At 57.3% G+C, this 16,177-nt stretch overlaps 1 protein-coding gene across 4 annotated transcripts in view; it reads right to left on the reverse strand.

The window, feature by feature from the left end:
• The window catches only part of DPYSL5 (dihydropyrimidinase like 5), a 117,890-nt gene that overhangs the window by 25,694 nt on the left and 76,019 nt on the right, over window positions 1-16,177 (reverse strand). For all 4 annotated transcript variants that reach the window (XM_030555045.1, XM_030555047.1, XM_030555044.1 and 1 more), the window contains exons 8-11: window positions 11,862-12,018; window positions 11,479-11,620; window positions 10,716-10,858; window positions 9,553-9,760 (exon numbers count right to left, since the gene is read on the reverse strand). In XM_030555045.1, coding sequence (XP_030410905.1) covers window positions 9,553-9,760; window positions 10,716-10,858; window positions 11,479-11,620; window positions 11,862-12,018 — 650 coding nt within the window. The remainder of the gene's footprint in view (window positions 1-9,552; window positions 9,761-10,715; window positions 10,859-11,478; window positions 11,621-11,861; window positions 12,019-16,177) is intronic.

Genomic DNA, 16,177 nt, shown 5'->3' on the forward strand with positions numbered 1-16,177 from the left:
TGACCATCGCTTATTAGCACTGTAGTATCCAGGAAGTGGATCTCTTGTGTGGACTGGTCCAGGCTGAGGTTGATGGTGGGATGCAAATTGTTGAAATCTTGGTGGAATTCCTCTTTTGCTGTATTTTGCTGATACAGACTAACACGGCTACCACTCTGAAACCTGTTATATATTTACAGGAAATATTACACAAAGGTTGTTGAGTGAGGTGTCTAAGAAAAGGTTATAATTTGCTGGTTATGATTATGCTATCTGTACGTGCGCCTCATTTTTGAAGTTGAAGTTATGACTATTGGCTCTGTGCTTGTATCTCAGTGTTCAGCATTAGTGAAGAATTTGATCAGCCTCTTGAGAAAGGAATTTGCAGATTAAGTGCCCAAACAAGAAACACTTAACTGACAATGGACCTTGGGAGACTCCACTCTACATGAAAAGTCTTCCTTCAAGGGAGCATGTAAGCAATGACTGATCTCCCTGTAAAACAGTGGGTCTCAAACGTTTTTACTGGCGACCCCTTTCACATCACAAGCCTCTGAGTACGACCCTCAAAATAAATTAAACACCTTTTAAATATATTTAACACCATATAAATGCTGGAGGGCAAGCGGGGTTTGGGGTGGAGGTTAACAGCTCACGATCCCCATGTAATGACCTTGCGACCACCTGAGAGATTCCGACTCCCAGTTTGAGAACCCCTGCTGTAAAAGAACTGAGTCATGCATGGACATGTGACTTGCTCATGTGCCTACACACTCCATCTTGTTGCTGTGATTTTGCACAGGAGAACAAAGGGCCTGGAAACCCTCCATTTTGTCTTTGGTCCTGCTTCTTACTTCTGGAGGAACCTTGCTATGTTCTTATGTTCTTCTTATGTGTTACAAACTGAAGCTCTGAACAAAGGACTGATGACCCATCCCAGCTGGGGATGTTCTCCAGAGACTTGATTTGAACCTGCAGTTTACTCCATCACTGCTACAAGCCTGAACCAAGAACTTTGCCATCACTGTATGGAATTGATTCCATATGATCAATTCTAGCTCTCATCTATATTTCTTTCTTTCTATAAATAAACTTTTAGATTTTAGATTCTAAAGGATTGGCAGCAGCGTGATTTGTGGGTAAGATCTGATTTGTATGTTGACCTAGGTCTGGGGCTTGGTCCTTTGGGATCAAGAGAAAAGACGGTTACTCACCTTTGTAACTGTTGTTCTTCGAGATGTGTTGCTCACATCCATTCCAGTTAGGTGTGCGCGCCGCGCGTGCACGTTCGTCGGAAACTTTTTACCCTAGCAACTCCAGTGGGCCGGCAGGTCGCCCCCTGGAGTGGCGCCGCCATGGCGCCCAATATATATCCCTGCCGGCCCGCCCGCTCCTCAGTTCCTTCTTGCCGGCTACTCCGACAGTGGGGAAGGAGGGCGGGTGTGGAATGGATGTGAGCAACACATCTCGAAGAACAACAGTTACAAAGGTGAGTAACCGTCTTTTCTTCTTCGAGTGATTGCTCACATCCATTCCAGTTAGGTGACTCCCAAGCCATACCTAGGCGGTGGGGTCGGAGTGAGAAGTCGCGGCACGGAGCACTGCAGTTCCGAAGGCCGCATCCTCCCTCGACTGCTGGACCAGGGCGTAGTGGGAAGCAAGGTGTGGACCGATGACCAGGTCGCTGCCCGACAGATTTCCTGGATGGGCACACGGGCGAGGAAAGCCAGCGACGACGCCTGCGCCCTGGTAGAATGCGCAGTCACACGGCCCGTAGGGACATGGGCCAAGTCATAACAGGTCCTGATACAGGACGTAACCCAAGAGGATACCCTCTGGGAGGAGATAGGAAGCCCTTTCATACGATCTGCTACTACCACGAAAAGCTGGGGGGATTTTCGGAAGGGTTTGGTCCTCTCTATGTAGAACGCGAGAGCCCTACGGACATCCAGCGAGTGGAGCTGCTGCTCCCTGCCTGAGGAGTGAGGTTTTGGGAAAAAAACCGGGAGGAAAATCTCTTGGTTGACGTGGAAGGCTGAGACCACCTTGGGCAGAAAAGCAGGGTGTGGTCTCAGCTGCACCTTGTCTTTGTGGAAGACCGTATATGGGGGGTCTACCACAAGAGCTCGGAGTTCCGACACCCGTCTAGCTGAGGTGATAGCTACTAGAAAGGCAGTCTTCCAAGAGAGGTAGAGCAGGGAGCAAGTAGCTAACGGCTCAAAGGGGGGCCCCATGAGCCGGGACAACACCAGGTTAAGATCCCAGGCCGGAGCAGGGGGACGGACGTTAGGGAATAAACGTTCCAGCCCTTTAAGGAATCTCGACACCGTCGGGTGAGAAAAAACGGAGCGACCGTCCGCACCCGGGTGAAAGGTGGAGATAGCTGCTAGGTGGACTCGCAACGACGATAAGGCCAGACCTTGCCCTTTGAGGGACCAAACATAGTCTAAGATTTCGGTTACCGAAACTTCCATAGGGCAGAGATTTCTCTCTACGCACCAACAGGAGAAGCGTTTCCATTTTGCCGAATATGTGGCTCTTGTGGACGGTTTCCTGCTGCTCAAGAGCACCTCCCTCACAGGCGTGGAGCAGCGCAGCTCGGAACCAGTCAGCCATGCAGGAGCCACGCCGCTAGGTGCAGCGACTGCAGGTCTGGGTGACAGAGGGTCCCGTGGTCCTGGGTGATCAGGTCCGGATGAAGGGGCAGGGGAACTGGGTCGGCTACGGCCAAGTCCAGCAGCATGGTGTACCAGTGCTGCCTGGGCCATGCCGGGGCCACCATGATCACGAGAGCCCTGTCTCTGCGCACCTTCAGGAGGACCTTGTGGACCAAAGGGAACGGGGGAAACGCATAGTACAGGTGGGTCGACCACTGGATGAGGAAGGCATCCGCTATCGACCCCGGCTCCCTGCCCTGAAAGGAGCAGAACGCTTGGCACTTCCTGTTCCCCTTGGATGTGAAGAGGTCCACCCGGGGATAACCCCACCTCCGGAAAATGGAGAGAGTGACGTCCGGGCGAAGGGACCACTCGTGTGACAGGAAGGATCTGCTCAATCGATCCGCCAGCGTGTTCCGTACTCCAGGGAGGAAAGAAGCCCTGAGGTGAATGGAGTGGGCTACGCAAAAGTCCCAGAGTCGTATCGCCTCGAGGCACAGGGAGGAGGACCTGGTGCCGCCCTGCTTGTTGATATAGTACATGGTCGTTGTGTTGTCCGTGAACACGGCGACACAACGACCCTGAAGCTGATGACAGAACGCTTGACAAGCAAGGCGGACCGCTCTCAACTCCCGCATGTTGATGTGTAGCCCCACCTCCTCCTGAGACCACAGGCCCTGTGTCCGCAGGGTCCCTAGGTGGGCCCCCCAGCCTAGATCTGAGGCATCCGTTGTCAGGGATACCGAGGGCTGAGAGGGGTGGAAGGGAAGACCCGCACATAATACGGACTGGTCTAGCCACCAGCCGAGAGAATCTAAGACCTTCTGGGGGATTGTGACTAACATGTCTAACGGTTGCCTTGCCGGCCTGTAATGACTGATAAGCCACAGCTGGAGAGGCCTCATGCGGAGCCGAGCGTAGTCGGTCACAAAGGTGCAAGCCGCCATGTGGCCTAACAGGGTTAGACATGTCCTCACTGACGTCAATGGGGCTGACCGCAAACGTTGAACGATCGCCACCATGGTCTGGAACCGTTGCAGAGGCAGCGAGGCCCTGCCCACAGTGGCGTCCAGGACGGCCCCGATAAATTCCACCTTCTGAGTGGGCCTCAGGGTGGACTTGTCTGTGTTTATCAAGAGGCCCAGACTTGCAAACATGCCGGTGATCACGCGGACATGGCTGTTGACTTGTTGTTCCGACGTGCCCCGAATCAACCAGTCGTCCAGATAAGGGAACACGTGGACACGGTTGCGCCGAAGATGCGCCACGACAACTGCCATGCATTTTGTAAACACCCTCGGGGCCGTGGACAGGCCGAATGGGAGGACTGCAAACTGATAATGAAGAGCCCTCACAACGAAGCGGAGAAAGCGTCTGTGGCGTGGCCAAATGGCAATGTGGAAATACGCATCCTGCATGTCGAGGGCGGCGTACCAGTCTCCCGGATCCAGGGATGGAATAATGGTCCCCAGGGATACCATGCGGAACTTCAACTTCACGAGGTATTTGTTGAGCTCTCGCAGGTCGAGGATAGGCCTGAGGCCCCCCTTGGCCTTGGGGATCAGAAAGTAGCAGGAATAAAACCCCTTGCCTTTCTCGCTTTCCGGAACCGCCTCTATAGCTCCTTTGCTGAGGAGCGTCTGCACCTCCTGCCGAAGGAATTGCTCGTGAGAGGGGTCCCTGAAGAGGGACGAGGAAGGAGGGCGGGAAGGAGGAAATAAAACAAACTGCAGGCGGTATCCCGTCTGCACCATGCTTAAGACCCAGCGGTCCGATGTTATTTGGGACCACGCCGGGAGGAAAAACGAAAGGCGGTTGGAAAATGGGGGGGAGGGATCCATAGGGGAAACTGTTACTGCGCCCTCGGGCGCACCTTCAAAATGAAGGCTTAGGTCCAGGCGGGGGTTTTGAGGAGCCTTGGTTCTGCCCCCCTTGGTTCCCCGACTGCCTGCGCCTTCCGTTCCTGCCGCGGCGCCTGTAAAGGTCCTGCCGCTGGTGGAACTGGGAAAACGGCCTGCATTGTTGTTGTTGTTGCTGCGACCTAAAGGGTCTACGCTGCGTCACGGGGGTGTGCATCCCGAGGGACCGCATAATGACCCGGTTGTCTTTCAGACTCTTGAGTCTGGGGTCTGTCTTGTCAGAAAACAGGCCCTGGCCTTCGAAAGGAAGGTCCTGTATAGTATGTTGGAGCTCCGGCGGAAGGCCGGAAACCTGCAGCCAGGAGATGCGACGCATCGTAACTCCTGACGCGAGGGTACGGGCAGCCGAGTCCGCAGCGTCCAAGAAGGCTTGTAAGGCCGTGCGTGCGACCTTCTTGCCTTCTTTGTCCTTGGCTTAAAAGCCTTACAGATGCGGCACTTGTCAGATCTGTGCGATTCCCCGAGGCACTTCAGGCATGCTTCGTGGGGATCGCTGGTAGGCATGGGCTTCTTGCAGGCCGCGCACTGCTTGAAGCCCGGCGAAACAGGCATGAGCCTGGCGCCGGGTGCCGGGAAGGGCTAAGCCCCCGGCGAAGAACTACTTAACAACTATTTAACTTAACTATCTACTTAACCAACTAATTAACAACTATAATGGACTAGAGATGAACGATAGATAAACGATAGAGAACTAGGAGAGCTAGGGACGTGGAGGACAGCTATGCCGCGCTCCACAGTTCCAACGACCGACACGGCGGTAAGAAGGAACTGAGGAGCGGGCGGGCCGGCAGGGATATATATTGGGCGCCATGGCGGCGCCACTCCAGGGGGCGACCTGCCGGCCCACTGGAGTTGCTAGGGTAAAAAGTTTCCGACGAACGTGCACGCGCGGCGCGCACACCTAACTGGAATGGATGTGAGCAATCACTCGAAGAAGAACCTTTTTTCTCTTTCTAGGGTGTTGGTTTTCATAACCATTTGTCCCCATGATGAGTAGCACTGGTGGTGATACTCGGAAACTGGAGTGTCTAAGGGAATTGCTTGCGTGACTTGTGGTTAGCCAGTGGGGTGAGACCAAAGTCCTCTCTGTTTGGCTGGTTTGGTTGCCTTAATGGTAAAGGACCCCAGCCTTGGGCTGTAACTGCCCTGCTCTGAGCAATTTGTCCTGAATTGATACTCTCAGTTGGATCCCACCAGAGGCAGCATCGTCACAGCTAATTATCGGTGATGCTTAGGAAATAGGTCTATTAGGAGTCCCCATAATTGCCTATTGTTCGCCTAAGAACTCAGCTGTCAAAGAAGGCCTGGAACTGTATAAGGATGTCTGGGGTCCTGAACCTTTTTATCTCAGATCTGCTTGATGCTTCAAGCAGGGGAAGCGTAAGCCGTAAGCCTGAGATCTCCAGTCCTAATCTGGATCACCCTGAATATGGACATTGGACTATAATTTATGGACCAATTCTGAGAGAACTCTTTGCAACTACAAACTCACCATCTCTACTATGAACCTTATCTCAGAACTGTACTCAAGGCTGTCTGTATAGTGATCTTTCAACGAACTCTCTCTCCCTTTTCTTTTCAAATAAATGTTAGTTTAGTTAATAAGAACTGGCTGTAAGCATGTATTTGGGTAAGATCTGGAATGTGTCCGACCCTTTGGGATTGGTAGCACTTCCTTATATGATGAATAAGATTTTCAGTAATCCTCATCATACTTGACGTGGGTGTCTGGGAGGACGCCTAAGGCTGGGTTGCTTTAAGGGAACTGTGTTGCTTCCTTCCGGGTAACCAGTAAGGTATTGCAGAAGCTGTTTTGGGCTGGCTTGGTAAATCTAAGTATTGGAATTCCACCAGCTTTGGGGATTGTCTGCCCCATTCTTTGCAGTTCACCCAAACAGAGTAACTCCAGTGTGGCTCCCTGGAACCCCAGTCGCAGCTACATCCATCCACTTCTCTCTCTCAGCTTTCCCTGAGAGCAAACTTAGTTCTTTCATCCTCCCTCTAGCCTGGTATCCATGCACAATATAGGAGAAACTGAGGCACACACAGGACTTTCAAAAATATTAAGAAAATTCCTGCTTTGTCACACATGGGTTTATGGGGAATGGATCCTGTCAAACTAACCTGATATATTTTTTATGAGATTTCAAGTCTGGTTGATCAAGGTAACAGTGTTGATATAATATACTCAGATTTCTCTAAGTCATTTGACATGGTACCGCATGACATTGTGATTAAAAAACTAGAATGTTGGAAATAAATCTGGCCCACAGTAAATGGATTCAAAACTGGCTAACTGATAGATCTCAACATGTAATTGTACATGGGGAGTCATCATCAAACGGGATGTTTCTAGGGGGGTCCTGCGGCGTTCGGCTCTCGGCCCTACGTTATTTAACATTTGTATTGATGACCTGGAAGAAAACAAAACCATCACTGATACAGCTTGCAGATGACACAAAAACTGGGAGAGTGGTAAATAATGAAGAGGACAGGTCACTGACTCACACTGATGTAGGGTGACCAGATAGCAAGTGTAAAAAGTTGGGATGGGGGTAATAGGTGGCTATATAGGAAAAAGCCCCCAAAATCAGGACTGTCTCTATAAAATCCACTCATGTGGCTCACTTGGTAAACTGGGGGCAAGCAAACAATGTGTGTTTAATACGGTTACACAAAGGAACAAAGAATGCAGGCCAGACTTCCAGGCTGGGGGGCTTTACCCTGGAAGGCACCAACTCTGAAAAAGATTTTGAGGGGTGGCCTGTACAATCAATTGAGCTCCCCAAGTGATGCTGTGGCCAAAAGGGCTAATACATAAGCAGGGGTCTTGAGGAGGAGTTGAGAGGTTATTTTACTCTGTGTGGAAGTGGTGCAACCACTGCTGGAGTCCTGGGTCCTGGTGCCCCATTTCCCCAAGAGATGTGGTGGATTCTCCAACACTCACGTGTCAGTTGAGACTGGCTGTTTTTCTAACACATCTGTTCTGGCAATTATTTAGGGCAGGTCACAGACTAGCTGATCTGATCGCTGCTGGCCTGGGGATCTCTGAATGTCTGAACTCAGGCCAGGGCCGGTGACTGGGATTTTTCTGGGTGAAATGAATCCCTGGCCACTGTTGGGGAAGCAGGTCCAGGAGCCCAGGGCTTTCCTAGCCAAGCAAGGGGCTCTGGGCTCAGACGCTTTGACGGGAAGGAGGAGCTTCTCCTTTCCCATCCCTCCCCACTCAGAGTCAGAGCCAGCTGAGCCGGCAGGACCCAGCGTGCCAGGGTCACTAGAAGAATGCCAGAGCCTGTCATGCTGGGGTGAGGGGTGGAGGGCTCCTCAGAGCTGTGAGCTCCTGCACCTTGAACACAGAGCCCAAGTCCCAGCCAGACTTCGTGTGGACCCCTGCGGAGCAGCCCTGTCCCTCACCACACCCCCACTCACGGGCCAGCTCTCAGCCCCAAGAGAACCACACCCAGCCTCAAAGGGAGCTGGGGGATCCCAGACACATGATAGGCTGACACAGTGTGATCCCCCCACTTGGACTCAGGATGGGGAGACAGCCCCACCCCAGGTGCACGACGGGTCCAAGTTCCCCTTCTCCAGAGAGGTGTGAGGAGCCAAGACCCCCAGGCACTACAGCCCCCAGTGCTTCCCCTGCCTCCCTCCCTCCCTCCCAGGGCCCGGGGCTGGCCCCAAGCCTCCTTCACTGCTGCCCTGATTACCGCGCTTTGAGCCAACACTCCTTCCCTCAACCTCATTCCATCAGCCAATGCCCCTCCCCTCAACCCCATAAGCCCCCCGGCAACAACCCTACTCTCAAATCCCCAGCCTGCTCCCACCTCCTCTTTCCTCTCCCCAGTCCCAGCTCCCCCCCATACAGAGTGGGCAGAGAGACATGCCCAGGTTGCTGCGTGACTTCCCCAGCCACCCCAGCAGCCCGCCAGCTGAACAAAGCCTGCCTATCTGCCGGCCTTGCCCCAGCTCACACACCGGCTTCCTCTGCGGGCATCACATGGAGCCAGCTCATGGCAGTGGGGGGCAGGCACTCCTCAGTGCCAGCTGCATCACGTTCTCTAGCCCAACCGCAGAGCAGCCGCAAAGCCCAGCAGTGTGGGCAGTGGACTCAGACAATCACTGCGCAGCGGGGCGGCTGGGTGTTGACTCTGAACCCTAATGATGCCGATGCCAACGTAGCTGGCATTTCACTGCTGACCACAGTGGGCTGCAGAGGACGGCAGTGCTCTCCTCTACTGGGAGCACAGCCCCTTTTGCCACTGCCAGTGAGTACAGTGTGGGAAGGGGCCAGCCGCTGGGCTCCTTCCTATTCCCCACCCCACTGGGGCAGAGCCTCTGGCTCAGCTCTCTGCCGGCCGAGGTGCTACACAATGGGAGACGGCCTGGCCTGGTGCTCAGGCTTGCCGGGCAAAGGCTGCTCTTAACCAGCTGTGCCAGTCCAAAGCGAGAGATGCAGTGCTGCCAGTGGGGGATCACACTAGCCGGCTTCCCCAGTGCACACCCGCAGGGCACCATGGGTAGAACCCTTTGCCTTCCGCCCACCTGCAGGCTCTTTGCCTTGTGGGATACCCCGCTACAGGAGGAGGAAGGGAGGGAGTTGGGGGTCTGCTCCTGGATTGTCTCCTCTTGGAGGCTGGGCCCCACAGCTGTTGCTGAGCCTGTGGGCAGAGGAAACCCACCCCAGGCTGCCCTGGGCTGTCTCCTGCCAGCAGGGCCCCTGCGCAGCACCTGCCCAGGCTGCCACACGCGGTCCCCTGCAGTTGAGAAGAGTGGGAGTGGCCAACAGCTTCCCACACAACCAACCGGCCCATCTTGCTGCTGAGATGGCCCAGCGGCAGGATCCTGGGCTCAGACATCGCACCACTTCGGCCTGCACCATGATCCTGGTCCCGCTTCGGCCGTGTGGGGACGTGCAGGGGCAGCCACGCACGCAGGTCACCCTGAAGCCATGCACAGCACCGCAGCGGACGGGACACCCCACCCCACCCTCCTACCTTCTCCCGCTGGACAAGCTTCTTGTAGACGGAGTCGGGGAAGGAGCGGAGCGGGCAGAATTTGCCAGTGCCCTCAGCGCACATGAAGACGCCGTTCTCGTAGACCACGCGCCCGCGGCTGATGGTGACCAGCGGCACCCCGTGGCAGCGCATGTTCTCGTACAGGCTGATGTCTCCCCCCTGCACCTGGGTGCTGGCAGAGATGGTCCTGAGGGTGGCACAGCAAGAGCAGCTGGTTACAGGCTGGCCCAGGGAGGAGGCGGCTCACTGCACTGGGGGAGTCCTGTGCTAAGAGCCAGCAGTACCCCCTGCCAGGGCCCAGGCACAGCGCAGCCAGGAGCCCCCAGAGCAATGAGCAGCACCTCCCGGCATGGGGATATGGATCGTTGCCCCCTGACCAGCGTGTGTTCTGGGCCCGTTGGGCACCAACCGGCACCGGGATACAGCTCGCTGCCTCCCCCCCGCCCCGACCAGCGTCTGTTCTGGGCCTGTCGGGCACCAACCGGCACCGGGATACAGCTTGCTGCCCCCCCTACCCCCGACCAGCATTTGTTCTGGGCCCGTTGTGCACCAACCGGGACTGGGATACAGCTCGCTGCCCCCCCTCCCTCGACCAGCGTCTGTTCTGGGCCCGTTGGGCACCAACCGGCACTCGGATACAGCTCGCTGCCCCCCATCCGCCCCTCCCAACCAGTGTCTGTTCTGGGCGGCACCAACAGGCACCAGGACACAGCTCGCTGCCCCCCCTCACCCAACCAGTGTCAGTTCTGGGCCCGTCGGACACCAACCGGGACCAGCACACGGCTCACTGCCCCCCTGACCAGCGCCTGTTTCGGGCCTGTTGGGCACCTCCTGGCACTGGGACACGGCTTGCTGCCCCCCTGACCAGTGTCTGTCCTGGGCCAGTTGGGCACCAACCGGGACCAGCACAGGGATCGCTGCCCTCGCAACCAGCATCTGTTCCGGGCCTGTGGGCACCAACCAGGACTGGGACACGGCTCGCTGCCCCCCCCCCCGCCCCCCTAGCGTCTGTTCTGGGCCTGTTGGGCACCAAGTGGCACCGGGACACAGATCGCTCGCCCCCCGGTCTGTTCTGGGCCTGTCAGACACCTCCTGGCACTGGGAAAAGACGCTCTGTCCCTCCCCCTTGGCCCCATTCCTACCTGGCGGCTTCAGGGTCCCACACCACAATGTCTGCGTCGGCCCCAGGGATGATGCGGCCCTTCCGTGGGTACAGGTTGAGGATCTTGGCTGCATTTGAGCTGGTCACGGCTACAAAGCGGTTCTCGTCCATCTTCCCCCCGACCTGCAAACACAGCAGGGGTTGAGACGGTGCAGTGGGGATGTTCTGCTATGCCCCCTCCAGGAGGGCTGGGCAGCCCAGGAGTCAGAGGGGGCTTGCCCAAGAGTTCCCGGCTCCCGAGGGTCCCCTCATCTCTCCTCCCCCGAGTGGGAGGAAGCTGCAATTGCCCCAGGTCACTCCTAGCTCATCTTAGCCCCATGCCGCAGGGCTGAGCCGGGGATCCAGCACCAGCCAGGGGAGGCCTCGTGGGGTGGGCAGGACCAGATGCACACTGAACTCCCACTCCCTATGTTACCACAGCCCCAGAGTGCCAGGTCACACCCCACTGGAATGCAGCCCACTCTGGTGGGCAGCACAGTAGCGGTGCTGCTCCACCCCGGCGCACAGGGAGGATGGGCTCTTGTCAGGAGAGGTGACAGGACGTAGCGCCCATGAGCGATCTGGGCCTCAGTGGTCCGTCTCCGCTGGCAGGGCATGGCGGTCCTGAGAGTGTCATCCGCTAGGACGGCTCCCCACGGCACCGAAGGTGGCCAAGTCCTGGATCCCGGCCCAGCGCGTGCTAGGCTCCTCATGGTCGACCCGCGGCCCTGCAGCTGTGCCATGCCTGGTGCGGTGCCACATACCACACCCCGCTCCCAGATGACGCTCATGCGGTCTTGCACTCCGCTCACGCCGTGCGGGATCTTGGTGAAGTCCTCCTTGCCCATGGCTTTCTGCTTGCTGGTGAAAGGCCGGTGGTCTGAAGCCACAACATTCAGGGTATCGCTGCCGGGAGAGAGGGGAGCAGGGGTTACCGGCCCGGCAGCCGTGGTGCTGTTCTCCATGCCTGGCACCCTGAGGGCCCTGGCACATTGATTACAGACCACGGGCCCATGGCTGGGGCCTCCCTAGTGCCCAGCAGTGGGGCAGAGAGTGCCCTGCCTGGGGCTCTAACAGGACCCAGGGGTCAGGCAGTGCCAGAGCCGCAGGATTAGCCCCTCCCCCAGCAGTGCCCGGCAGCCCCTACTTGGCTAGCAGGCTCATGAGGTAGGTGGAGGTGTTGGTGTCCAGCCGCAGGGGCGGCACGGTGACGTAGGCGGCAGCGTGGGACCAGTCCTGGTGATAATAGTGCAGGCCCGTCAGCGTGGCGTGCGCCGTGGTGGTCTCTGCATACACCACCTTCCCTGCAAAGAGAGAGTGGACACGGGTGTCAGGGGGATGGGCTCTGGTGCTGGAGTGTGCCCGAGGGCAGTGTGTGGATCACCTGAGGGCAGGAGTGTTTCTCCCACCACCCTGCCAGCCTCATGGCAAGGCAGCATGCGGATCCCTGCCCCAAGGAAGAGATGGTTTGCGGAGCCGTCTGATGGGCAGGCACCAGCTGCCTGGGCACAGGGACCCTGGGGGGCCGCCTGATGGGCTGGCACCAGCCGCCAGGGCACAGCGTTACCCTGATGGTATGGGGGAAACTGAGGCGGGGGACAGGCAGGTGACTCGCCTGGGTCACACATCAGCAGAGCTAGGTAGGGGCGAGGGCTTGGGGCCCTCACCCCCAGGCCTGTGCTGCGTCTACTGGACCCTGGGGCTCTCAGAGCCACAGAGCCTCTGCCTGGCCCGTGTGCCATCACTGCAGGGCAGCAACGTGGCTGGGGCTTGGCCAACCCTCTTGGGGGTATGTGTGAGCCATGTGGGGAGATGGGGCTGGGTTGGGGGTGGAGGGCTGCAGTGTTGCTGGGGGTCATGTTGGAAGCCGTGTGGAGAGGTGGGGTTGTGTTGAGGGGTGAAGCCAGGCAGCGACCGTGTGGGGAGGTGTGGCTGGGTTGAGGGGCTGGGGGCAGCAGGCCCTGGAGCTGCAAGGCTTGGCAGGGGGTGGGGCCATGTGGGGAGGTGTGGCTGGGGAGGGGCAGTGTCTGCAGGCCCTGGAGGGACAAGGCTGGGTGGGGGCCGCGTGGGGAGGTGCGGCTGGGGCGAGGGGTTGCGGGGGCGAGGCCAGGCGGGGGGCCGCGTGGGGAGGTGCGGCTGGGGCGAGGGGCCGCGGGGCGAGGCCGGGCAGGGAGCCGCAGGGGAGGTGCGGCTGGGGCGAGGGGCCGCAGGGGCGAGGCCGGGCGGGGGGCCGCGTGGGGAGGTGCGGCTGGGGCGAGGGGCCGCGGGGGCGAGGCCGGGTGGGGGGCCGTGTGGGGAGGTGCAGCTGGGGCGAGGGGCTGCAGGGGCGAGGCCGGGCGGCTGCTGGAGCCTCTCGGCCGTTCTGGCTGCTGCTCGCTCTACCCGCGCTGGTCTGGCTGCTCAGGGCAGCCCCTGCCGCCCTCCCCAGGCCCTGGAGCCGAACAGGGTCCCAGCAGCTGCTGGGCTCTAAGGCGCTTGGTGCCAAGGGAGCTGAGTGGCAGGGACTGCAAAGGCATCGGCCTCAGCCTCACAGGGAACACCATGGGGCGGGGGGAGCTGTGGCTGTTGGGGGAGGCACCACTCCCTGGGGGCAGACTTACACTCCCCTCACTCAGCTAAGGGCCCCCCTGGCCCATGGAAAAAGACGGTTACTCACCTTTGTAACTGTTGTTCTTCGAGATGTGTTGCTCATATCCATTCCAGTTAGGTGAATCCCAAGCCTTACCTAGGCGGTGGGGTCAGAGTGAGAAACTGCAGAATGCAAGATTGCTGAGCCGAAGGCTGCATCGTCTCTGGATTGTTGCACCAGGGCATAATGGGAGGTAAAGGTGTGTACCGAAGACCATGTAGCTGCTCGGCATATCTCCTGAATAGGCACTCGAGCTAAGAAGGCAGCCGACGAGGCCTGAGCCCTGGTCGAATGTGCAGTAATACGACCCGGAGAGGCGCGAGCTAGCTCGTAGCACGCCCGGATGCACGCTGTAACCCAGGACGAAATCCTCTGGGTAGAGACGGCCTGGCCTTTCATCCAGTCCGCCACTGCAACAAAGAGTTGGGGCATTTTGCAGAAGGGCCTCGTACAGTCAATATAGAAGGCGAGCGCCCTATGGACGTCAAGTGAATGTAACTTCTGCTCCGTACGAGATATATGCGGTTTGGGGAAGAAGACTGGGAGGAGTATGTCCTGGTTGAGATGGAAGGCCGAGACTACTTTAGGGAGGAACACCGGATGTGGGCGTAGCTGCATCTTGTCCTTGTGGAACACCGTGTATGGTGGGTCCACCATCAGAGCCCGAAGCTCAGAGACTCTCCTAGCTGATGTAATGGCTACCAGGAAGGCAGTCTTCCATGACAAATATAAGAGCGAGCAGGTTGCCAATGGCTCGAACGGGGGGGACGTAAGTTTCATTAGAACTAAATTGAGGTCCCAGGAAGGGGCGGGGCATCGCACAAGAGGAAATAGATGCTCCAGGCCTTTGAGGAACCTCGAAACCATAGGGTGGGAGAAGACGGAGTAAACGCCTTCGCCGGGGTGGAAAGTAGAGACAGCTGCTAAGTGTACTCACAAGGATGAGATCGCGAGGCCCAGTTGTTTGAGATGCCAGAGGTAATCCAAAATAGTGGGGATGGAAACCTCCGTAGGTGCAACATCCCGCGTGAGACACCAGCAAGAGAATCGTTTCCACTTGGCTAAGTAAGTAGACCGGGTAGAGGGTTTCCTGCTACCCAGGAGTATCTCTTGTACTGGGGCAGAGCAGCGTAATTCCGATTGGGTTAACCATGCAGGAGCCACGCCGTCAAGTGGAGGGATTGCAGGTCTGGGTCGAGAAGCCTGCCGTGGTCCTGCATTATCAGGTCCTGATGGAGGGGCAGGGGGATCGGGTTGGCTATCGAGTGGTCCAGTAACGTGGTGTACCAGTGTTGCCGGGGCCATGCAGGGGCGATCAGGATCAGTCGAGCCCTGTCCCTGTGAAGCTTTACGAGAACCCTGTGCACCATCGGGAAGGGTGGAAAGGCGTAAAGCAGGTGGTTCGCCCAAGAGATTAGGAAGGCGTCAGATATTGAGCCCGGGGTAAGACCCTGGAAGGAGCAGAACCTCTGACACTTCCGGTTGTTGCGGGAAGCGAATAGGTCTATGTGGGGAAAGCCCCACTTCTGGAAGATGGAGTGAACAATGTCCGGGCGAAGCGACCACTCGTGGGCGAGAAAGGATCTGCTGAGATGGTCTGCCAGAGTATTCCGGACCCCTGGGAGGAAGGACGCTACAAGGTCTATCGAATGGGCTATACAAAATTCCCACAATTAGATCGCCTCCTGACAAAGGGGGGAGGATCGAGTCCCGCCCTGCTTGTTGATGTAGTGCATTGCTGTTGTGTTGTCTGTAAGCACTAGAACACAACGGTCCTGGAGATGATGTTGGAACGTCTGGCAGGTGAGGCGGACTGCTCTCAGCTCCCGGACGTTTATGTGCAAGGACAGCTCTTGAGCTGACCAGAGGCCTTGCGTGCGGTGATGGCCTAGATGTGCCCCCCAGCCAAGAGACGAGGCGTCCGTTGTTAGGGACACTGAGGGTTGTCTCGGTTGGAACGGCATCCCTGCACACAACAGGGAAGGCATTAGCCACCAGCTGAGGGAGCCTAAGATGGCTTGAGGAACGGTGACGACCATGTCTATGGAGTCCCTGCCTGGGTGGTAAATTGAGGCAAGCCAGGCTTGGAGGGGACCCAGGCGTAGTTTGGCGTGCTTGGTTACAAAAGTGCACGCAGCTATGTGACCGAGAAGGCTGAGGCAGGTACGGGCGGAGGTCGTCGGGAAAGTTTGAAGGCTTTCTATGGCCGAGACTAGCGTCCGAAACCGGGGTAATGGAAGGCAGGCTGTTGCGAGCTTGGAGTCTAGAATGGCCCCAATGAATTCTATTCTTTGAGTGGGCACTAGAGTAGAGTTCTCTAGATTGATCATCAGGCCCAACCGCTCGAATAGGTTCGTGATGGCGGCTATATCCCTGGTGACTTGGGCCTCGGATGTCCTGCGAACCAGCCAGTCGTCTAGGTAAGGAAAGATGCTTATGCACCGATGATGGAGAAAGGCGGCCACTACCGCCATGCACTTTGTAAACACGCGCGGGGCGGTGGAGAGGCCAAACGGAAGGACTGCAAATTGAAAATGCTGGTGGTGCACCATAAACCGTAGGTACCGTCTGTGCGGAGGGTAAATTGAGATGTGAAAGTATGCATCCTTCATGTTGAGAGCAGCGTACCAGTCTCTGGGATCCAAGGATGGAATGATGGTCCCCAGTGACACCATGCAGAACTTCAACTTCTTCAGAAAGACGTTGAGACCACGCAGGTCTAGGATGGGACGGAGACCTCCTTTTGCTTTGGGAATTAGGAAATATCGAGAATAAAATCCCTTGCCCCTGAACTCCTCCGGCACCTCCTCTATAGCTCCGACTGAGAGGAGCGT

The sequence above is a fragment of the Gopherus evgoodei genome, chromosome 3 (genome assembly GCF_007399415.2).
Source record: "Gopherus evgoodei ecotype Sinaloan lineage chromosome 3, rGopEvg1_v1.p, whole genome shotgun sequence".
NCBI classification, from domain to species: domain Eukaryota; kingdom Metazoa; phylum Chordata; order Testudines; family Testudinidae; genus Gopherus; species Gopherus evgoodei.